Genomic DNA, 22,616 nt, shown 5'->3' with positions numbered 1-22,616 from the left:
TCGGCCCCACCAGCCCCCACTGCACTTACAAACATCCACCCAGCCTGGGGGGGGGCTCAGAGCAAAACCAGGCCGTGCTGGGGGCACCAGACAGTCACCGCTCCCAGGAGAGACTCAAGAAAAACCACCCCAAAACTCCCACCACGTGTTCCTGCAGGCTGGGCTGCAGCAGGGGTGTTCCTAGGGCAGAGGCAGCGAGGACAACGTTCATTGCAATGGATTTTTAAAAACTGAAATCTTTATTAAAAGTTTTATCCAAATTTTGTAACAAAAGATACAAAAGGGCTGGAGATTCTTATTTCTGGGACTAGTCTGACCAATCAAAAACCTGACAGTTACTAGGCTAATATAAAATCCATACAATCTGCTAAAAATGCAGGGAAAAATTAGAAGTAACTGCTGCTCTGAAATTTCTTTTAAAAATTCCTTTAACATTTATAAGTTACTCAGTTTGCATTTTACAGGACTAGTTCTCCGAATGGTTACAGCTACTGTACAATGCAAGAGACGACAGCAAGAACAGAACAAAGCGACAGAAACTCGGCTGTGCCGCGACACACACCGCTGCTCTGAAGGAACCGCCGCGAGTCTTCGCCTCCGAGCGCCGGGTGCCCACAGATCGCCCAGAGCACCCCCCCCGGGCCCACCACAAAGTGCCAGTGCGGAGACCCGACAGAGGGGGGGGGGGGGGGGCGAGGGGACGGACACACAGCGGTGACCTCCGCCCCAGCGCAGCTCGCCGGCACCCAGCACTGAGCAGCCGCCGGCCCTCGGGTGCCACGGGGCCAGTTCTCCCCAGAACGCGCTGGCTGGGCACCGCCGGGCAAGGGGAGGGCGGGCAAGGGGTCAGAAACCCTCCGGCGGAGAGTTACACCCTTCGGGTGCCCCCCTTCCCCCTTCCAGCCACCGCAGGGCTGGGGGGGACGCGCGGCCGCGGCACCGTCCGTGCTCCCGCGGAGCGTAAAGACGAGGGGGAGCGAGCTGGATCTCTGATCAATGCACTTCTCTTCACGCTGAAAAGGAAAAGAGGATGCGTACACCAGGCTAGCACCGAGGCAACTGTCCAGAGCTGGTACTGGCGAGCAGAAGGACCCTGAGAATATAGAGGCTAACACGGTCTCCGGGGAACGCCGAGTTAGGTGCATCACAGTGATACTGGTTGAACGTGTTCTGTACAGTGCGAAATGGAGTTTGACAGAAGTGCAGTATCCCTTCACCTGCTATTTCCTACCTCTTCCTCAAGGCAGAGGCTGCTGCGGGGTGACGAGAAGCCTCGTCACAGCAAACAACCGCAAAAAAAAAAAAAAAAAAAAAAAAAATCAGACTGACTTGGAGATCCAAGTTATTAGGTGGCCACCAGGAAAAATACTCCAGTTTATAAAAAAAAAAAAAAAAAATAGGAAAGCAAGTGCAGGGCTACTGCAAGGTGCATCATCAGAGGTACCAGGTCTTGCAAGCAGCCAACCCCCCTCCCCCAGACCCCAGGCACCCCACATCCCCAGCACTAAAGTATCTTCAAGCATCTCCAGAGATCACATCACCATGATTTCTGATCAGAGAGACCTCAGCGACCGTTCGCTTCGAGTCCATTTAGATGAACCAGATTTGCACCCACTGCTCAGGATGGCTCAAGCGTCTTCAGAAAGCTGGTCTGAGGGCATGCGCAGAGCAAACACGCCTTCTTGGCTGGCAGGCAGGGTGGCGAGCTGGAGCTCTGGGTCCAGTGTGGCAAGGCTGATTTCAGACACAAAAGATACCCTAGGAGGAAATTTTTTTTCTTTTTTTTTTTTTCTTTTCTTTTTTTTTTTTTTTTTTTTTTTTTTTGCAAACTGCTGCACAAACCACAGAACGGAGAAAGCCTTTGGTCATGAGATACTTGTGAGAAAGTGAGCCTTGTATGGAAGATTCCCCTGAATGCCTACAGTATTCTACATCTTAAAAAAATATATTGTGGACGCTGCAGCCATACAAAGGGGGGAGGAGTGGGAGACGGGGATTTACAGTCTCACATAGACACAACGGGGAGGTTAAGACAAGCACAGTCATAGTCTGTAAAACTGATTGGCTCGCTGGGATCAGTCATCCTCATCGTCCTCTTCGTCTTCTGGATCTTCCTCTCCTTCATCCTCTAGATTTCGTTTTCTCTTTTCCCCTCGCGGAAGGTCTGCAAAAAGAGGTGAAGCATGAAGCTCTGCTCAGCCTTGCGGAACAGCATTTGAACGGCGGCTTCGAGCCGCGTCAGCCGCAGCTTGCTGGTGAACAAGCACAGACTAGACTGGCACCATTACGGAGCGGAGATCCACCCTGCCCGGTTTCTCACGGCACCCAGAAAAGCCTGGACTAGCACAAGACTTAACTATTTTCTGTGCCCTCCAAGCATCCCACATTTCAACAGCCGCTTGAAAATGGGCTTTTTCTGTTGAGCACCCCCAAAAACGGAGCATCTGCAGAGTTCAATCACTTCTGACCAAGCTCATACAAGATCATTTGAAGTCACAGCAGCCACTGTTCTATCAACATTCATTCAGGTGTTCATAGTTTGTTATAACCAGAGGAGTTACAGCGAGAGGAAGCTCAGATCTATCCCCCTCTCTGCACCCAAGGAGAAAGGAACATGTCTGCAGGAGCATTTCCTCGCACACACGCTGCTTACACCAGCTGCTGTGACAGAAGCCCGGCTCCTGCACGGACAACCAGTTCAGGCTACTTATAACTGGTCTTCCAGGCAATTTGTCTCTAATATTTGGCAGGCTCACCCAGCTTGGTTGGCATTAGGAGGCACTGAAACCTGTTTCCCCATCAGCACTGTGTGCCCCTTTGGTTATAACCACTGCTCGACAGTCAGCTTAGGCATTAGCAACAGCTTCAGCAGTGCCCGTAAGCAGAAATGTGGCACTTTCTATCAGGGAAAAGCTGCAGGCAACAACAGCGCTGCCCTGAAGCTTGGGAAGCTCCACAAAACCAGCAAATGTGTGAGACCGTTGAGGCAAGTTTGTTAGGATTCAACTCACCATCATCAGCTTCATCTTCTTCATCATCCTCACCATCTTCCTCCTCATCTTCCTCCTGGAGTCAAAACAAGATGCTTTATTGCAAGAACCACAATCCCATGAGCGAGGTGTAACTCCACAGCAACATCTTCCTTCACCTCTGCTCCCGCCCTGCTCTCACCTCAGGTGACAGGTACCAGCTGAGCAGGGAGAAGCTGCCAGTTCCGAAATAGCTTCTCACATCCCTACGAAGGGGACTGTCTGGCTTGAAGCCACGGGAAGTCCCAGGCCAAGCAATAAACAAGTCTGAACTGGCAAACTCTGCAGACCCCACGTCAAAAGGGTACGGGAAAAGGCAGGGCGCGTGGCGGCACTCCTCAGATCTGCCCACCAAGAGGCATCTGTGACACCCGGCCAGATGTCACCAGATTAAGGGACAAACGCGCCACCAACCATAGCAACATGGTGCTGCAGATTTGTAGCGATGACAAAAAGCCTCACCTCATCATCTACTCCATCCTCCTCTTCTTCACCTTCCAGATCGTCATCTTCATCTTCTTCATCGTCAATGACTTCTTCATCCAAATCATCTTCCTCCTCATCATCGTCCTCTTCCTCACCTTCTACCAAAAGGAGAGGGAGGTAAGTGTTACGGTTCCCAAAGAGTCGCACCTCCAACCCGTGCTACGCGAGCCGTGGGCAGGAAACCAGAGAACAAGCACACACAGGGAGCGCCAGCAACAAGCCCCGTCAGCCTGCGGCAGGTCTCACTCCTTACGCAGGCTGCCACAGGAGGGAGCGGGGTTACCTAGCCAGCCCCTGCTCTAGTGGCAAGTTACAATCAGCATTTAATTAGCAACACGCAGAAGGGGAAAAGGGGCTGTTCTCCGGTGAGAAAACCAAGAGGAGAAAATCCTCACCTTCCCCGTTCTCATACTCATCTTCCAGTCCATCCCCATCTGCTTCAGGGTCTGAGTCAGGGGCTTCCTGGTCATCAGCATCAAATCCATCCAGGTAGGTGAGCTGGGGCAGAAGGGTGAACACGCTCTCCCGGTAGTTGATGAGCATCGTCACCTCACAGTTGAAGAGGTCCAGACTATGGAGGTTTGGCAACTTTTTCTGCAAAGATCAATTTGTTGGGTTATTTGAAGATCAGGCAGCCATCAGAGGACAGCTGGTTTGCTACCCAGACCTAGTACAGAAGTGTCTCTGCATGCACTATTTGCACCATGTGCTGCTCCTCAGATGGAGAGAAGTTATTGCTCTTGCAAAGATTTCTTTTCAGCTCCTCTGTCCTAGTTTCCCCTCCTTGGAGCCAGCTCCCTGTGAAACCATTTACAAATCTTACTCCCTTCTGAATGAGGTGGGCAACAAAGCACAGAAAGTCCAGCTGCCTCAGCAGGAGGAATCACTGAGCCGGACTCATCCTGCCCAAAACATCAGGCAAAATACCCAAAAGCACGATTCAGGGAGACCTGCAGACTGCGCCCAAGCACCTTCCGGCGCAGCCACAGCAGCTGCCCCGCTCAGGCCGTCGCACCGCACACCAGGTCAAGCCAAGGAGGAGCAAAACAGATCCAAGCTCTTCCCAGAGGGGACGGAGGGACCAAAGGCAACAGCTGACGAGGCAAATGCCCTAGTTCAGACCTTGCAGCTACAGAGTCAGGATCACAAGGCAAGAGCCGCCTCTGGGGCGGTTCAGATGCAAGGGAACGCGCTGCAAGGCGTGCTGTGACAGCACCCCGGGTGAGAGGGTCCCAGCCCAGCACAACAGCACCTCGGGACTGATGCAGACACCCTCACTGGTGTCCCAGCAACTCATCTCCATGACACCCCAGGTGCCACCTACCTCAAACTGCATCCGACCCATTAACGGTCCTTTCTCAGATGGACACTGAGCACTGCATCCACAGTTTTACTCATCCAGCCCAATTTCATGCTTCTTTTAGCAACTGGCTGCTGGTTTTCCATACAGAGGAGCCATTAACTATTAGCCCAGCCTCAAATTGGACCCACTCATCTGTTCCCATCAGAACCACGAAGTGCTGTTGGAACAGTTACCAAGACGTTGGACTTCTGCTGCACAGACACGCTCCCCAAAGGAAACAACCTCATCCCTTAGATTCCAGCACAGCCTTCCACTCACCAAGGGCTCCAGGGTGTTGATGTCTTTGATCTTGTTGCCGCTTAGATTCAAGTGTGTCAGGTTAGGAGTTCTCTCTGCTAGAACTTCAAGGCCACCAGAAATCCTGTTATCACTCAGCTCCAGCTGCCAGGAGGGAATATCACATAGTCACAAAGTGTCTCAGCTTGTGACACGGGAATAAAATTCCCCTGAGAACCGGATTACAATGAGCACCCAAGTTCCAGGCCCTGTTCATTAGACCACGTGATAGAGCAGCAGTTCAAGTTTTCACTTGGAAGCCCTTTCCTGTGGTAACACAGCACTCCCAGCCACCTCTGTACTGCAGGACACGGGCACATGCTCTAAAACCCAAAATATTTATGATGTTACTGAAGCTTCTGACAGTAGCACAACGGCAAGAGAGAAAGGACCCTAAACACACCATGAGCTCAAAAGCATTCTGTTGCATACTAAAAAACAAACAAAAAAATCTCTCACTTGCTCAGGTTGTAGGCTACAGAGGAAAAAGCAAAATCAAATGGCCTTTTTCTGGCAAATACAGGAAAAACAGCTGTCACCAGGGACAGGGCAGCAGCAGTCTCAGAGCAAGGACTGCTGCAGATGGGAGCACAGGTCTGACTCACCTTCCGGAGTTTACTGAGTTTGGGGAGATTGGAGACGGACAACAAGTTGATGTTGATCATGCTGAGGAACTCCAGGTTCTCGAAATCTGAAGAGAGACCAACGATCTTCCCATCGTCCGAACGGCAGTTATCAAGAACCAGCTCCTTCACCTGCCAACAGAGACACCCAGCAGCTGTCACCCCACCCGGCTGAGCCTCACCTCCAGCCTGGCAAGCTGACACCAGGCAGAGGGACGGACATTTCAAAGCAGCGCGTGTGTCTGAAGGTCCCCCTTACTCGCATCAAGGGACACACAAGATCTTAAAGCCAAATAACTTTTGTGAGGGCACAAGGTGAGAATCCCTCACGGTGGCTGGGTCTTCACCCTTTAAGCACGAGCCATGTAACATGCGACTGCTGCACCACCCCACACCCTGTGGCTCCAGTCAAGGTCCACCTTCTCCGCTAAGAAGCACTAAGGAGCCGAACCATGAGGTTGCATCAGAACATTTCACGCACAAGGCATCGAAAAGCTTTCAGTCACGCTTCAGGCTTCACTAACAAGGGGCCAAACAAGGTCATCTGGTTTTGTCCCCTTCAACTTTCTCCCTCACGCCACTGGGGTGCTGGAAAACCTGCCTCCAGACGATTCATTTCCCTGTGACTGTCTCCACGCAGAGGTGACACATCTGCCTAGGCAGGTCTCTAAGCAGATGAGCTCAACCTCAGGCTCGTAGTGCAGATCCACTAATGGCATCTAATATTTTGCCCAGCACAGACTACACACACAGAAGTCATCGCTACCTGGTAATTCAGCACAAAAATACCCCCCCCTGTGGCTTTAGGACCATGAAGCACCAGCACAGAACTGCTCCCCCCCTATAAACACCCGAGGGTAAACATCTCCCTCTCCCCCAAAGCTCAGGTCAGTGCTCAAGCCCCAGCTCTCACAGGCCACTTCCAAAACTTACTTTTACCCCACACATTCTTCACAGCAGGATGCAAAAATTAGCCTTGGCCAGAAGGCTCGTGACGCTCTCCAAAATCCTCCTTCACAGTGTTCCCATTCTACCTCTCTTGCTCAGATCAGCCAACTATTAGGGAGTCATTTTAAAAACCACTTTGCCTGGCTGGCAGCTGAGTTTCAGGCTTGCCGTGCCATCCTCACAGCAGAAGCTCCAAACAAATTAATGCTTAAAACTCCACAAGTGGCATCACTGGTCAGGGCTCGTTTGAGCAGCAAACAGGCTGAGCCAGGAGTTTTGTAGCTGAGCTCATTTTGCTCCCAACACCCCAGACAAGCCTCCAACTGAACCGAGACTCAGCACGGTGGGTGGAAAGGTGGCCCAAGCCAGCCTTCTGCTGCTGTTGCTGTGCTGGTGCGGGCACAGAGGCGAGCCTGAATGTCACCAGGTTATGAACTAACCTGGCTGAGACCAGCTTTAACCCGGCCCAGACCCCTGTCCCGCATCGCGGAGCAAGCTCTGCAGCAGCACGAAGCAACCAGGACGGCTCCTACGAGCAGCAACGCTGGCTCACAGCGGCTGTGGTCCCAGGGCACGCCCGCCCCGGCCCCGCTCGCCTCTGCAGCCTGTCAGTCCCTCAAATTCCCGGCGTCGAACGAGAGAAGACCCACAGCTCGCGGCCTCAAATTGTTCTCCTCCTGCAAATCCCTCTGCTATCCGCAAAGCAGCTTTAATCTCTACCAAAAGCTCCACTCCCAACCCTTTTTCCTCACGCCTGACTTCGGGCCGCCCACGGCCGCCCGCTGCCCCCACAGGCCGGGTGACAGCCACCAGCCATCTCCTGCGAGGCGGCGAGCGGGGCCGCCGGCCCGGCCCAGATAAGGGGCGGCCGCTTTTCCGAGGCCGAGCCGCTCCCGGGGCGCAGGCCCTGAAGGATGAAGCGAAACGCTTCGAGCGGCTGCGAAGCCCCGGGCCTGGCCCCACGGCTGAGGGGAGCGGGCGGCGGCGAGCGGAGGCGAGGCGGCCGCGGGGCGGGCAGCGGCGGGGCCCGGGCGGCGAGAGCGGCTCGGCCGCCACCTCAACCCCTTCCCCAAGCGAGGGGGAAGCGCAGCTCCGCTCTCCGGGCCCGCGCCCCGGTACCCCGCTCCTCCCCGCCCCGGGCCTCCGGGGCAGGCCCTGCTCAGGCCTCGCACCGCCGCTGCCCGCCGGGACACCCCGTGCCCGCCCGGCGCGGAGGCGGCTCTGACAGCGCGGCCCCCAGAGCTCCGGGAGGCGGGGGGGAGCCCCCGGCCCGGTCCGCCTCCCCCGGGCGGAGCAGGCCCCGCGGGGAGTCCGGGCCCCGGCGGGGCGGGCCGGGGCAGGCCCGGGCGGCCGCTAACATGGCCGAGCCGCCATGGCTGCGCGGGGCCGCCCCGGCCTCGCTCGGCGGCTCCGGCGCGGCAGGAGCCGGCTCGGCCCGGCCCGGCCCGGCCGCCCACCCCCTCCTCACCCCGCCACCCACCGCCCCCCGCTGCGGGGCGGGACGGGCCGGGACCGGCCGCCGCCCCGGGCCGGGCCGGGCCCCGCCGCGCACGTGCGCGCCGCCATGCCGGGGGGGGGGGGAGGGGGGGCAAAGCTCCTCACCGCCGCTCTCCGCACCCCCCAACGGCCGCCCCCCTCAGAGACCCCCCCCTCCCCGCCGTGCGGGACCCCCGCGGGCCGCCCCAACCCCTCCTCGGTCCCCGCCGCAGCACGTGCCGGCCCGGTCCCCATCCTCCCCCCCTCCTCCCGCCTCCGCCACGCGCTCTATGGCCGCGGGTACCTCGCCCGGCTTCTTATTACGCAGCTCCAGCGTCAACCGCTTCTTCATCTCCATCCTCCCGCCGCCGCCCCGAGCCCAGCTCCCCGCGCCGCCCCGAGCTCCCCGCGCCGCTCCCGCTCCCGCCGCCCCGCCCCGCTCCGCTCCCGCCGCCTCCCGCCCGAGCCCGCGCGCGCCGCCGCCGCCGCCCGGCAGAGGAAGGCGCCAACGGCAACAAAGGCGGCGCGCGCCGCGCCCCCTGCCGGCCGCCCCCGCCCTCCCGGCAGCGCCCCCTGCCGGCCCGCCCCGCCCCGCCGCGCTGGGGCGTCCCCCCCCCCCCCCCCCCGCCCCCGGCCCGGTGCCGCGGCCCCAGCCCCGGGCGCCATGTTGCCGTCTGCAGCGCCATGTTCTCATCCCCGACCACCGCGCTCCCATCCCCCGGCTCCACGTCCCCATCCCCAGGCTCCATGTTCCCTTCTCCAGCGCCATGTTCTCATCCCCGACCACCACGTTCCCATCCCCAGGCTCCATGTTCCCATCCCCAGGCTCCACGTTCCTTTCTCCAGCACCATGTTCTCATCCCCAACCATCACATTCCCATCCCCAGGCACCACGTTCCCATCCCCAGGTTCCACGTTCCCATCCCCAGCCACCATGTTCCCATCCCCAGGCTCCCCATTCCCATCCCCAACCACCACATTCCCATCCCCAGGCTCCATGTTCCCATCCCCAAACATCACATTCCCATCCTCAACCATCACGTTCCCATCCCCAGGCTCCATGTTCCCATCCCCAGGGTCCACACTACCATCCCCAGGCTCCATGTTCCCTTCTCCAGCGCCATGTTCTCATCCCCGACCACCACGTTCCCATCCTCAACCACCACATTCCCAGCCCCAGGTTCCACGTTCCCATCCCTGGCCACCATGTTCCCATCCCCAGGCTCCACACTACCATCCCCAGGCAACATTTTCCCTTCTCCAGCACCATATTCCCTTCTCCAGTACCATGTTCTCATCCCCAACCGCCACATTCCCATCCCCACGCACCACACTACCACCTCCAACCACCATTTTCCCTCCTCCAGCACCATGTTCCCATCCCCAGACACCATGTTCCCATCCCCAGGAGCCATATTCCCATTCCCAGACACCACGCTCCCATCTCCAGCGCCACATTCCTGTCCTCAAGCTCCACGTTCCCATCCCCAGGAGCCATGTTCCCATCCCCAGACACCACGTTCCCATCTCCAGGCCTCCTCTTTCAGCTGCTGCTGAGGCTACGCCTGCCAGCGGTGCTGTGGCCGAGGAGGCAGATAAAGCTGGGGTGTTGGTCAGACTTTCTGCTAACGGAAGGACGAGATAACAGTGGGAACTCCCTCGTCACTGGGAGGGTTACGATGATGTTTTTCCTTTCTCTCATCTGATGGGCAGCCCACAGAGGCCTGTGGCTCGCCCTGGCCAGGGCTTCACTCCGGCTGCAAACACAGTGAGCTGGGAATTCCACCATCATGAGCCGGGCGAGGCGAGGGTTAGCCCGGCAGCCCGGGAGGTTCATGGCTGCGGGACCGCCTGGCCCAGGCGGGGCTGCCGGGCCCAGCTGTGTTTAAAAGGTGCAATGGAGCTGGTGGGACTCGCTGCACAGGGCTGGGGAAGGTCCCCCACCACGACACGGTGCCACCGTTCCCAGGGACCCCGCGCAGGAGGATTCCTGCAGGATGTGGGCACTGCTGGCAATGACTTCATTAAAAATTATCTTAAAAAATACCCAGAGAAATCTCTCTGATCAACGACCAAGCCTCCAAGTAAACAGGAACACGAGGGCTCGCAGGACCAGCCTCATAGTCCCTCATTGTCCCCTTTGGCAGCAGGCCACTGGCTTGCCTTGTATGGGAGGAAATGACTTTCTGGTACATTGCAGTTAATTTTTGCCAGTTGGCTCTAACATGAGCCTTATTTTATTAGGAGTAGCAAAATGAAACAGCAACATTCAGCAGAGGGGTTTAAGGTCCAAAGGGGCCAAACTCAGGGGGTTTTTTAAGAGTAGATAAGGGACATGTCCATGAAGAAAAACTGCCTTTAACATCGGTGCATTTTTTGCATCTCTCTGATCCCCCCTGCTCCCTCACTGACCACTGCTCAGTTTCTCCAGCCCAGCTTCATGCCAGAGAGCTCCCGGTGCTCTGCCGTGGGGCAAGCAGCCCGCGGGGCACCGCACCAGTCACCCCTCTTCTCGGTGTGCCCCGAAGGAGCTCCCCCTGAAATGCCCAGCACTGGGGCTGCGAGGAGGTGAGCAGATGCTGTGGAGGACAAGACGCGTGGCGGGGGCTCTAAAGGAGCCAGGAGAGCAGCGATGGCAGGGACGGGCCTTCTGCGAGGCTCAGAGCATCCTCTTACTGCCCTGTCTGGGTCAAACACAATCCCAAGGCTGAAGCAGCAAGCGGGTCAGAGAATCAGAGAATCATTCAGGTTGGAAAAGAAAGACCTTTAAGACCCTTGAGTCCAACCGTAACGGCGTCCCTCCTTTGCAGGGTGAACCCAGGCTCGTCTGACCCTTTTGACTTCACCGAGACCTATCCGGGAGGGAAGAGCAGGTCCCGGCACCCGAGGGGTCCCCGGATCTACCCCTCCGAGCCCCCCACCGGCTACAGCAGCAGCTTCAGCAGGCTGCCCCTGGGCAGAGCAGCTGGGAGATGAGCGGAGAGGTCCCCCCTTGCTGATCTGCATTTGTTTTAAGGTCTCTTTCATGTACTCTTTGAGGCTCGTTTCCTGTTCTTTGTAGAAAACAATGCTCCCCCCCCATCCCCGCCCGTCCCAGGGTGGCTTTATCTCCCCTCCTGTGGGCTGCGCTCCCCCGAGAGCTGAGCTTTATGTTTGTCTTAAAATACAAACCCCTGCTCTGATATAACCGAATTGATTTTAAAGCTGCGTCTGGTATTTGATGTCTGGTAGATGCATTTAAACTGATCTAGATTTTCTATGTTTGGGCAGATTAACGTGAAGCTGGTAATTTACTGTGCAAGTGACAGCGACTGGAAGGCTGGACTGTAAATGCTGACATGGATTGAAATTCAGGTCTGGAGCTTTTCACGCAAGCTGGAGCACAGATGCTCGGAATAATATATTATCTGTCTATTATACAACACAATATTATCTGCTTGTGTTTTGCACTGCTTTAACTACTTCATTCCTAGCCCAGTGCCTTCTGAAAGTGAATCCTGCATAAACGGGCCATTACTGCTGTCTGTGCCGCAAGGACCTTCTCACCAGGCTGAACTTTCTTGTCCTCAAAACAGGGCCAAGATTGCCCCAGATGTCCTGGTGGCTGTAGATCCTGCTGGGATCCTGCTGGGACATACTGGGATCTGGCTGCAGGACTGCGATGGGGGTCACCAAATCAGCTGCAGCAGCTTCTCTGGCGGGAGCCAGGAGCTGCGCAAGCCCCCGGCGAGAGCTGGTCCCTGCACGGCTGAGCTGTTCCACCACGGTGACTTGCTCCAGAGACCTTCGGGGAGGTTTGGGGATCATAGAATCATAGCCTGGTTTGCGTTGGAAGGGATCTTAAAGATCATCTAGTTCCGACCCCCCTGCCAGGGGCAGGGACACCTTCCACTAGCCCAGGTTGCCCAAAGTCCCGTCCAACCTGGCCTTGAACATTTCCAAGGAGGGGGCAGCCACCACTTCTCAACTGGATGTCTGGTGGGCTCCCGTAGCTGGAAGATGTGATCAGGCAATTTCACTGAAGATTTACAAGCCAATAAGGCATCAACCTGGGAGACCAAAAAAACCCCAGTGCCCACACGCACCCCAACAACCCCCCAAACACCAGGCAAATAAGGTTAACACAGCCCTCGGTAGCCTTTAGAAGAAATTCCCATGAATTTGGCTTGTTTGTTTCGCTGGTGGAAATCGGGGATCTAAAACCTGCAGGGCCTGGTGTGCTGGGCTCCCGGGGACCTCCCGTCTCCCCGCTTCCCGGGCCCCGGCGGCTGTCCCCGCTGCAGAGCGGCCCCGGTGCCGGCAGAGGGAAGCATCCCCCCGGCCATGCGGGGAGCGGGGCCCCGGCGGCCCGGCCAGGGCCCCTTGGAGCCTGGAGCCCGGCCCTGACGGGTCCTGGGGAGGATCCGGAGCGGGGGAAGCGGGGGCAGGAGCAAACACCTCTGCAGAAGAAGAGCTTGAGCGTGGCTGGAGTCCGCGAGGTGCCTCCGGGCAAAGCGGTGCTGACCTGGAGTAAAGCCAGAGCTGGCGCCTCCCGCCTGGGCTCCGCAACCCTTGTCCAGGGGATGCACGACCGCCAGGCAGCATTTCATATTTCATATTTTGGGGCAAGACAGAGGCGCCCAAAGGGTTTGGATGGCACAGCCTCCCTCCAGGCACCTGGCAGAAGTGCCAGAAACAGGAGTTATTGTCTGGGGGCTCCCGAGAGGCAGCAGGGAAAAGGAACCACTTCCAGAAAGAGATGTGCCTGCGTTCACCTCTGCCTTTCTGAGAGGGTGCAGGATTAGTACCAGAGAGAGAGCCAGGATTAGTACCCAAGCAAAGAGAGAGGTATGGGGCTGGCACTCCAGTTTACGCACAGTATTCCCCCAGTGTAAGATAAAGTCATGATTCTCTCATATTTGCAGTGTTTTTCCTTTATTGGTGATTCTCTTAACAGTGCGTCGGGGATATCAGCCTGTCTCCTTTGAGCTTTCTGCGCAGCAAGGGCCTCGCAAGCCGTGTAGTTTGCACCTTAATATTTTATCAGCCAGCCAGGAATCGAAAAAAAAACTCCAACCAATCTCCCTGGAATTTGCCCATCGTGTCCTGTCCCTCATGCCAGTCTGTACCTGGTTTGAAACACCCAAGGGGCAGGCAGGTTCCTTCGGACTCTCTGAATATGGGGCTCATTATGCCAGTCCAGGGGCTCCTCAGCCCAGGGTGGCTTGTTCTCTCTGCTCTGCAGTAGTTAGCTTTGCCCTGCAGTAATTAGCTGCGGATACTGGCATTTTTATGCAGCGTAACCATATAACAACACTCAGCTCCTATCTGAGAGCAGATCTGGAGGCACCTCGCAGATCGCTATTTGAACTTTCCGACAGGGAAGCTGAGCTGTGTAGCGGGGAAGGTATTTATCCACCATCACCCTGTAGAGAGCCAGTGCCCTTTGGACCAGCTTCTCCCAGTAAATACACTCAGCATCACTTCCATCGCAGTCAGTGCCTTGGAAACACGGGGTGGGGGTGGGTCCAGCTGCAGCCCCAGGGAGAGAGTGAGGCAGAGGGGATGTACCTGGGGTGGGATCTGGGGAGACGGGGCTGCCTTTGGCCAGGCGGGCACTGTCCCCACCTCACCCCCACGAGTAGTTACCACCTCCAAGCTGCCCCAGCACCCCCCAGGCTCTTTGCAATATTTGATAAAAAAAGAAGGAGGATGGTGGATAATGACTGTTTTTACCAGCTCTGCAGTGTCTCCCAGCTCGGCTGGACCAAGCAGTAACAGCGCCAGGAACTACCATCACGGCTGTTACTGCTTTGCACTACCGCAGGATTTTGGATCCCTTGTGCAGGAGTCAACACCCAGAGAGACCACACAGAAAACCTGTCCCAAGGAACTACCACAGAGAAAACCTGTCCCAAGGAACTACCACAGAGAAAACCTGTCCCAAGGAACTTACAAAAAGCATGTGACAGGTGGGAAACGGACTTCAGGTGCCTCAGGCCCCAGGATGCACCCCTGATGTTAGGGTTAAGCAATGCTGTGTCTGCTGGGATGGACACCTCCAGGGAACCCCATGAAACACCCCGCATCCCCCCCAAGAGCTGCAGCGGACACTTCAGTCCAGAAGGACAACACGTGAAGCAAACAGGCACAAACTCTGTGTGCAGGGTTCTCAAATGCCACCCCTCTTTGCTTCGTATCTCAAATATACACAGCTGAAACAATATCTGCCTCCTCCTTCAGAATATCACCAAGACTCATGGCATCTCTGCATCATTTTCCTGCCACCCAGATTATGCTTCAACTGCCTCAGGTCTCAGCCAGCTCATGACCTTTCCATGCAGCGTGGGCATCGATGGGTGAACCCTGAGGTCTTACCCTTCTCTGGTCTGGGCTTACACACCTCGCTACCTCCCAGCTCTGATGCTGCAAAAGTTCCTGCTTACAGGCTTAAAAATCCTGCGCCTCCACCTATTTTGGAGAATTTCTGCAAACAGGCAGGAAAAATCAGGATTTCTCAGTTTGTTATCACACCGCTGCTCAGTCAGAGCTGCACTTGCCCATAATTTGCAAAGTTTGTGCTAATATTCTGGTTATTTGCAGGAGTAACATCACAATTAGAGCATCCCTGGATGAACTGGAGTTCCTCCTCATCACCTCCGCGATGCCAGAGCATGAGGGGGCCGCTGTGCTCTGCTCACAGGCTGCGGTGAGATTTCAGGGCATGAAAATAGGATTTGGGAAACTCTGCTCTTTGGGAAATAGTCCCATGGGTGCCACCAGGAGAGGCGTGCTGTGGGTGGGATCGCTCCCCAGTTCCCATTCCAGTTTCCCAGTCTTGACAGGGCTGCGCTGGGGAGATCGGCAAGGACCTAGCCTGGAGGCTGCGTTCCCAGAACAGCCTCCTCCTCCATCACTGACTGTTGTGCAACCCTCTCACCTTCCCTGCAAAGGGTGTGGGCAGAAACCCTCACAGGTGGGTGCTGCTTGGGGTGCAGCTGAGCTTGGGAAACCGCTCTGCACCAGCACCGAAGCACGGGAGAGCCCCGCGGGCTCCCTCCTTCGCCCTGCGCCGGGCACACGCTGCAGCCTCGCATGCCCCGGCTGCGGCTGCACGACAGCACAGTGTTGGCCCCTTGCACGCTTCGCGTGCCTTCGGAGATGGGACAGGGTGGTCAGGTCAGGCCGGAGGCAGGCAGGGACGATTTTACACCTCAGAGCTATTTCGGAGCCAAACTCAGCCCTGATGCAAGCAGGAAGTCAAGAGAATTGCACCAACCTGGGGCTATTTTGGGCCCTTCAGATTCACCTCTGAGTTGCCTGCAGACTCTTAAACTCTCAGGACTAGTTGGTTTTATTATTTAGAGACAGTTTTTAGTCCCTCTGTGTTCCCAGGGAAAGCTGGAAATTAAAAAAGTGAACAACAGTCAAGAAATGGGGAGTTATTAAATGAATAAAGACGTCTATGCCGGCGTGGGAAGTGCCAGTCAGAGAGGGACCTGGGGGTGTTGATTGATAGCTGAATGAACAGGAGCCAGCAGTGTGCCCAGGTGGCCAAGAAGGCCAATGGTATCCTGGCTTGCATCAGAAATAGTGTGGCCAGCAGGGACAGGGAAGGGATCTTGCCCCTGTGCTCGGCACTGGTGAGGCCGCCCCTCGATGTATGGGTTCAGTTTTGGGCCCCTCACTCCAAAAAGGCCATTGAATGACTTGAGCGTGTCCAGAGAAGGGCAACGGAGCTGGTGCAGGGTCTGGAGCACAGGTCTGATGGGGAGCGGCTGAGGGAACTGGGGGGGTTTAGTCTGGAGAAGAGGAGGCTGAGGGGAGACCTCCTGGCCCTCTGCAACTCCCTGAAAGGAGGGTGCAGAGAGGGGGGATGAGTCTCTTGAGCCAAGTAATGAACGATAAGACAAGAGGGAATGGCCTCAGGTTGCACCAGGGAAGGTTTAGACTGGATATTAGGAAGTATTTCTTTCCAGACGGGGTTGTTGGGCGTCGGAATGGGCTGCCCAGGGAGGTGGTGGAGTCCCCATCCCTGGAGGTGTTTAAGAGTAAGGTTGACCCAGCGCTGAGGGATCTGGTGTAGTTGGGAACTGTCAGTGCTGGGTCAATGGTTGGACTGGAGGAGCTTCAAGGTCTTTTCCAACCTAGACGATTCTGTGATTCTGTGGGAAGGGATGGATGTTCAATGGAAGGTGCGTTCCCAACCAGCTTCTCCCCAGAGTTTGACCCCTCAGTTGCCCATGTTTGGTGACTGCCAGCAGTGTCCCTGGGGCCACCAACAGATCAGTGCTGGCAAAACCCATCAAATGGCATCAGAAGCTTCCTGCGGAGCAGACCACAGAGCAGGAGCCATCTTCAGGGGTGCCTCCAGCTCTGCGTTAAGGCCACCAAGAACAGGATCTGCAGGATAGTGGGGTGGTCTTGATGTGAACATGTTTTATTGTGCTGGCAGCTGTGCTCAGACCACTGCCTGGGCACGGGCGCTCAGACAGAGGCTGGTAAGTAGCTCGCAGGAGGACACAAGCACCGGTTGTTATCTGCAGGGCTTGAGTTTGAATCACAAGGGACACTCTCTGCTATGAGCAGATCTCATCTGCTCTCAGAAATAAGAGGGAGGTTTGTGCCAGGCGGTGGCTGCAGCAGGATGGAGACATTTTTCCTTGTGGTCTCAGAGCCCAGGCGCCAAACTGAGAATGAAGAGAGTGGGACACGGCCCCTGCTCCACCCCTGCTGGATCTGCTCTGTGGCTGCTGACGGTGTTTCTGTGCCCTTCTCAGGCTTTGCTATTTCAGGTGACAAGCTCTTCCAAGAGGTTTTTCTAGTGGTGCTTCTAAGCGTCACCATGTCCTTGTTAGAAGAACCCCTCTTGTCTGCCTAGGAGGCACTCACACCAATTTCTGTTTTCAAAATAATACACACAGAGAGACTGTGTTAAATATTAGTCTCCCTTTATTTCTGTAGGCAGACAGAGGTTTCAAAGCATCTGGGATGGGACGTGCTTCTTTGAATAGAGATGGGAAACTAGACAAGGCACAGGGATGAGCACTGGGAACGACTGGGGTGGGACGGGGAGGTTGCAGGGAGATGCAGCGAAGGGGCCTGGAGGACGGGAGCAGGGAACAGCTACACATGATTTCCCACTCCAGAAGTGGCCCAGCTGGAGGGCACCCAATGCAGCCACCAGGCAGCAGATGGGCAAAAGGAGGTACTTTTTCACCCAGCACCTAATTAAACTGGACCTCACTACCATAGGATATGACCTAAGAAAATAAACCTTTAAAAGCTTGAGATAAACGTATGCAGGATTGGTTTGTTCTGACTGGTTAAACGTGATGGTCCAGGACCTCCAGCTAAGGAAGTATTAAGTCACTGACCACCAGAAGATGGGGCAGGATTATTTCCTGCTTGTGTTCCTTCTTATATTCCCTCCAACAGACCAATACTACCACTGACAGGGTCTGAGGCAAACCTGTGGTCTGCCTCCTTAGGCATTAAAAGTTTTAACGAAGGCACTAATTCCCCAGGCTCTACCCCATCCTTCACCATGAACCAAGATGAAGCTTCTCCCTTCCTGAAACAGAGACGGCGGCTCCTGCTTTCCACCCAGAGTAAAGAGGGGCTGGGGGCTCTCCCCCTTGAGTACTCAGAGACAGCCCTGAATGAAAAAGTTTCTGGTTCCCAGGGTCTGTTGCAGACGCAATTAAGTCTCGCAGAACTTGCACAAACCATCGCTTTCTCCTGCCAAAGCTTTGCGCCACTCTCAGAAAGGATTGCAGCGTTAGATAAACACATCTACCTGGGTGCAAAACTCCTGCCAGCTGTGATGAAAAGCTGCAGGCTCAGCCCAAGCAAAAAGGAACTTTCTCTTAATTTCTCTTCTTGCCCCTCACTCCAAAAAGGCCATTGAATGACTCGAGCGTGTCCAGAGAAGGGCAACGGAGCTGGTGCAGGGTCTGGAGCACAGGTCTGATGGGGAGCGGCTGAGGGAACTGGGGGGGTTTAGTCTGGAGAAGAGGAGGCTGAGGGGAGACCTCATGGCCCTCTACAACTCCCTGACAGGAGGGTGCAGAGAGGGGGATGAGTCTCTTTAACCAAGTAATGAGTGATAGGACAAGAGGGAATGGCCTCAAGCTGCACCAGGGAAGGTTTAGCCTGGATATTAGGAAATATTTCTTTGCAGAAGGGGTTGTTGGGCATTGGAATGGGCTGCCCAGGGAGGTGGTGGAGTCCCCATCCCTGGAGGTGTTTAAGAGTCGGGTTGACCCAGCGCTGAGGGATCTGGTGGAGTTGGAATCTGTCAGTGCTGGATTAACGGTTGGACTGGATGATCTTCAAGGTCCTTTCCAACCGAGATGATTCTGCGATTCTGTGATTCATCTTCTTCCATTTTCACTCCTTTCTTGAGAGTCGAGATTCCTGGAAGTAAGAAAGGGTGAAAAGTTGCTCGATGCTGGCGTTTGGTTTGGCAAGAGGTGCCTCCCTGCTCTGTGTCTGCTACATTCAAAACCGTCCAGGACTCGGGGCAGCCCTCGCTGTGTCTCTGGCCCGCACCTAAGTGGGAGAGCCCTGGTTGTGCTGTTACAGCACGGCCAAGAATAAGGTGATTTTTCTCTCTCCTGATTTAGATAGCTTATACTTTCATCTACAAGAAGGGGAGAATGAGAAAAGTCTCTGCTTAGCCCCTGCACATCCAGCAGCTCCTGCTGAGTCACATGAGCCAAAGTCTGCAGCGTATACACAACTGCACTGAGAGGTGCATGTGACAGATGACAGCACTGGGAGAACTTCCTTTAATTATCACTGTTATTGCTGTTACGATTAGCAATTAAGGCATTTGTTTTAAACCTGTCTGTATTTCAAAACAAGCACGAGGTGGTCAGATTGGCAAAGACTATTGGGTTAACTGGTATGGCATCCTGCCTGCAGTAAGGATAATAGAGTGCCTGCCTGATTGCTCAATGATGATGGATTGGTGGGGAATTTCTCTTGGACCCTGAGACCAAGCCTCTGGGATCTGACACAGCTTGTGTCTGCTCCTCTGGAGGCTGACTTGCACAAGTACCGGGGCCACGATGTTGTAAAGAGCAGGTGTTTCAGACATTTGAATCTTTAAAGCCACACCTCGCGTGGGGTGTTATCTGTCTTTGCTGTTGCTACTGATGCTTTTTGGTTGCCTGGAGCCCCTGCCCTACCTGGGGGAGAAACACAGACATTTAGAGCTCTGCAGATGTGAATAAGAACGGGTACATTGCTCCCGGTAGGCTATGCAGCAGCAATGGAGACAAATGCTTTCATCTGGCTGTGTAAAGCACATCCAGCTTTAGCATGTCTCCTGCTGCTGTTATTATTTCTTCCAGACCGCAATTTGCTAAACAGCTTCCAAACCAAGCAGAGGACATGATTCCTGCCCTGTGGAGCCATGAATGATGGGGATTATCTAACTGTTCAGCATTAGCAAGGCTCCCAGGTCACCTGCCTGTGTTTTTATACCTGGAAGCATGAAATGGCAGCCTTGGAGCTAAAGTCATGTACCAAAAGCAGCAGGACGGAGCCTGCCCAGGCTGCTTCAGGGCCTTCCTGGACACAGGCAGAGAGATGCAGCAGGGCACTGGTGAGCCAGAATGTCTGGGTTCCCTTCCCAACTCACCCACTGCCTTGCTGTGAGAAGGGAGCAAAGTCATTTCGTCTCCTTCCACCCCAGGGCTCTGACTCACGCTTGCTGAGCAAACAGCAGGAGGGATGTGGGATGCGGGATGCCAGCACTCCCACCTCATCCTCCCTGCCCTGGCTGTTTGTTACTGCCCCTCTGCCCACAGTCACAGCTCCACACCAGACAAGGCAATAAAAGACACGTGCCTCTGAGCCACAGCTTCTCCAAATGGGCTTTTTAAAAAAATCCCTCATCAGCAGCAGCTCAGGTAGAAGCGTCCATCCAAGGTGCACAAGGCAGGTAGGACCAGCCTCAAGTTAAGCAACTGGATTCCCCCAGACTTGCGTGCCAGAGTCCCCACTTCCCTGTTTTGGTGGCAGCAGCAGCAGAACTGCTTCCTCACCACAGCCTGTGAGTACACAGTTAGAAAAGGCTTGCAGAAGACTTGCAGCTGGGCCTTGAGGCTGCAGGCTTGGCTCCTGTGAAAGCCCCTGCCCCTTCCACTGCCTGCCTTCAGCTGGCTCTGTGCGACACCCCCGGACCCTGCTGCCTGCCCAAGGGGTGACAGAGAGGCAGAGGAGCCGGGAGGAGGCTCTCCAGATTAAAGCATGTCCCACATCACAAGGCCTGGGACATTGCCTGGGATGTAGGGTCTTGTAAGACAGCTTCAGTCCCAGGGAGCCAGAATGTAACAGCTAAGGGGACAGGATGAGGAGCAAAACTCATCCATGAGGTTTCCTGGCAGATCCTGGTGCAGAAGAGACACATCTGAGCAAGCCGAGATGTCACCTGTTAGAAGAAAGCTGAAGAGGAGGCAGCAAGTCTTAGCAAGGAGGTGAGGACTTTGGGTGAAGCTCTGAGAGAAAGAAGTCTCAGATACAGGGAGGATTAGGGGAATCTCTCTGTGTAACTCTCACATGAGGCCCAGAAAGCTTCACCCCTGGGCACCTCCATCTCCCTGGCCCACTCCCATGTCAGCATCCTCAGCATCCCAGGCCCTTCTGACCACAGGCAGGAGGATGTAACCATTAGGAGGAGCTGGGCAGGAGGACTCACCAGGAAATCAGCCTCTCTTTATGACCTGAATGCTACTTATTGATGAATCAGGGAAGATGCAGATTCGTGACATCCTCCCTAGTAATTTATTCACCGTGTGGCACAGGATGTATCAGTGATGCTTGGGTGCTTTGCTCATGCCAAGGATGCCAGAGGTTTTGGGGTGAAAAAGCTCATTCTTTTCAAAGATGTTCATACAGGCCAGGCATCTCATATCTGGGCAATGATCTGTCTTATTTTCAAACCCACCTCTGCCACCTTCCCCGGCTGACACTGTACCTCACCTGCCTCCCCTCGCAGTGGGATGGGCGTCACCACTTGCTTCTCACCGAGATCCCCTGGGGAACTGGGCACCTTCTTTCGCCATGAGAACTCAGTCTCCTCCTCGCACAGTCCATTCAGGAGTTGTAAGTGAATAAGAAGCAAATTCCCCCCAGAATTCCTCAGCGTGTACGCCGCAGTGCGGCCACCCACGGGGTGAGAGCAGCTCACCAGGGATCACCTCTGATCTTCTGCTTCAAGCTGCATTGTCTGTCCTAGAAAGACACCCAGCCTTGACTGAGCTGCATGTAATGGAGGCTCCACCATGTTGTAGTATAAGCTGCTTCAGTGGTTAATTACCCTCTCGTTTCAAAATGCATGTGGATTTGTGAGGCATCTTTAGGAGGTGTTGCACAGCTCAGGTCTCCCGGGTACACTTCTTTTCATAGAAGTATCAAAATAAATGGCTAAGCTTCCCAAAGAGCCAGTCCCCAGGGCAAAGCTGAAGTGTCGCAGCAGAAGCTGCTGTTTGATCCCTGCTCTTCAGGGAGCACATGGAACAGGGACAGGGACACCTTGGATCTTGGTCTGACCCTGCCCTGTGATGCTGAACGTGGTGTCTCCTCTGCTCCAAAAGGAAGAGCTGTCCAAACAATAAGCTTTTATGTTTAAGAAAGCAATGTATTTCTTCTTTTCCCAACCCTACGTAGAGGAAAAAATGTTGCTTTTTGGGAAAAGTTTGATTGCTGCCAATTTTCTTGACATCCTGAATGGGGTTCAGGAGGAAAATCCTTGCAAAGCAGTCACCCTAAAGTGTCCTATTCAGCCAATTCTTTAACTAAATAACAAAATTAGCTAACTAGAAGTGTGATTTATTTTTATAATAAAATTATTTTTGATAATAAAACAGTAGTTGGGGATAATTTGAAAAGTGGCTCAAAAACGAGGCAGCAGCAGCTTGCCGCGTGTTTTTTGGTGGAAACTGCTTTGTTGGTCTTTAAGCAGCTCTGTAAGGGAGGCTGTATGGATCAGTCCCTCCCCTGGGAAAAACAGGGTTAGGATTGGGGTGTGTGCGCGTGCGCAGGTAACCTGCCTAGGGGCACACTGATGATTTCAGACTGCATTTCTACCCGCTTTTCCAATCTTTCCAGCTCACGCTTCTCTGCCCTCCCTCTCTGCCCCTGCCCATTTGGGTGCACAGATATAAACCCTCCAGCCAATATGTTTCCTTTGGGGGACTGGAAGGGTTGCCTGGAGGGTGCGCATGGCTCTTGTCTCATCCCAACGCTTTCCCTAGAGACGGAGCAAGGGTATTTCCTGGCGGCTGCTCCCGGTGAGCTCACACCGTGGGCACTCCTTCAGAGCTAGAGCGGCAGGGCAGGTTACTGCTCCAGCTTTGCTAGAAACCTTGGAGCTCCCGACCCTTCGCCTCACCGTGTGGAAGCAGTGCTGGTCTGTCTCAAGGG

At 55.0% G+C, this 22,616-nt stretch overlaps 1 protein-coding gene across 2 annotated transcripts; it reads right to left on the bottom strand.

The window, feature by feature from the left end:
* Nucleotides 1–218: 218 nt before the first annotated feature.
* LOC141916282 (acidic leucine-rich nuclear phosphoprotein 32 family member B) lies at nucleotides 219–8,660 on the bottom strand. Of its 2 annotated transcripts, none has more exons than XM_074808625.1 (7): nucleotides 8,506–8,660; nucleotides 5,760–5,909; nucleotides 5,137–5,259; nucleotides 3,911–4,109; nucleotides 3,492–3,613; nucleotides 3,012–3,066; nucleotides 219–2,164 (listed from the first exon to the last, which is right to left on the bottom strand). In XM_074808625.1, exons 1-7 carry the CDS (start codon nucleotides 8,557–8,559, stop codon nucleotides 2,076–2,078), a joined length of 792 nt encoding a protein of 263 aa, XP_074664726.1. In that variant the 5' UTR covers nucleotides 8,560–8,660; the 3' UTR covers nucleotides 219–2,075. The 2 variants fall into 2 exon arrangements, with proteins under 2 accessions (XP_074664726.1, XP_074664727.1); XM_074808626.1 differs by having other exon boundaries at nucleotides 3,492–3,610.
* Between the last annotated feature and the right edge of the window lie 13,956 nt (nucleotides 8,661–22,616).

Source organism: Strix aluco, chromosome 29 (genome assembly GCF_031877795.1).
Source record: "Strix aluco isolate bStrAlu1 chromosome 29, bStrAlu1.hap1, whole genome shotgun sequence".
NCBI classification, from domain to species: domain Eukaryota; kingdom Metazoa; phylum Chordata; class Aves; order Strigiformes; family Strigidae; genus Strix; species Strix aluco.
The sequence above is the reverse complement of the archived record's forward strand: the minus strand, read 5'-3'. Positions and strand labels throughout refer to the sequence as shown.

Excerpts from the sequence above, each read along its gene's own strand:
- LOC141916282 (XM_074808625.1), bottom strand. The coding sequence starts at position 8,559 with ATGGAGATGAAGAAGCGGTTGACGCTGGAGCTGCGTAATAAGAAGCCG. Across the intron at positions 5,260-5,759 it reads AACTCAGTAAACTCCGGAAG|CTGGAGCTGAGTGATAACAG; the intron begins GTGAGTCAGACC and ends CCCTCCTGGCAG. Across the intron at positions 2,165-3,011 it reads AGAAGATGAAGCTGATGATG|ACCTTCCGCGAGGGGAAAAG; the intron begins GTGAGTTGAATC and ends CTCTTTTTGCAG.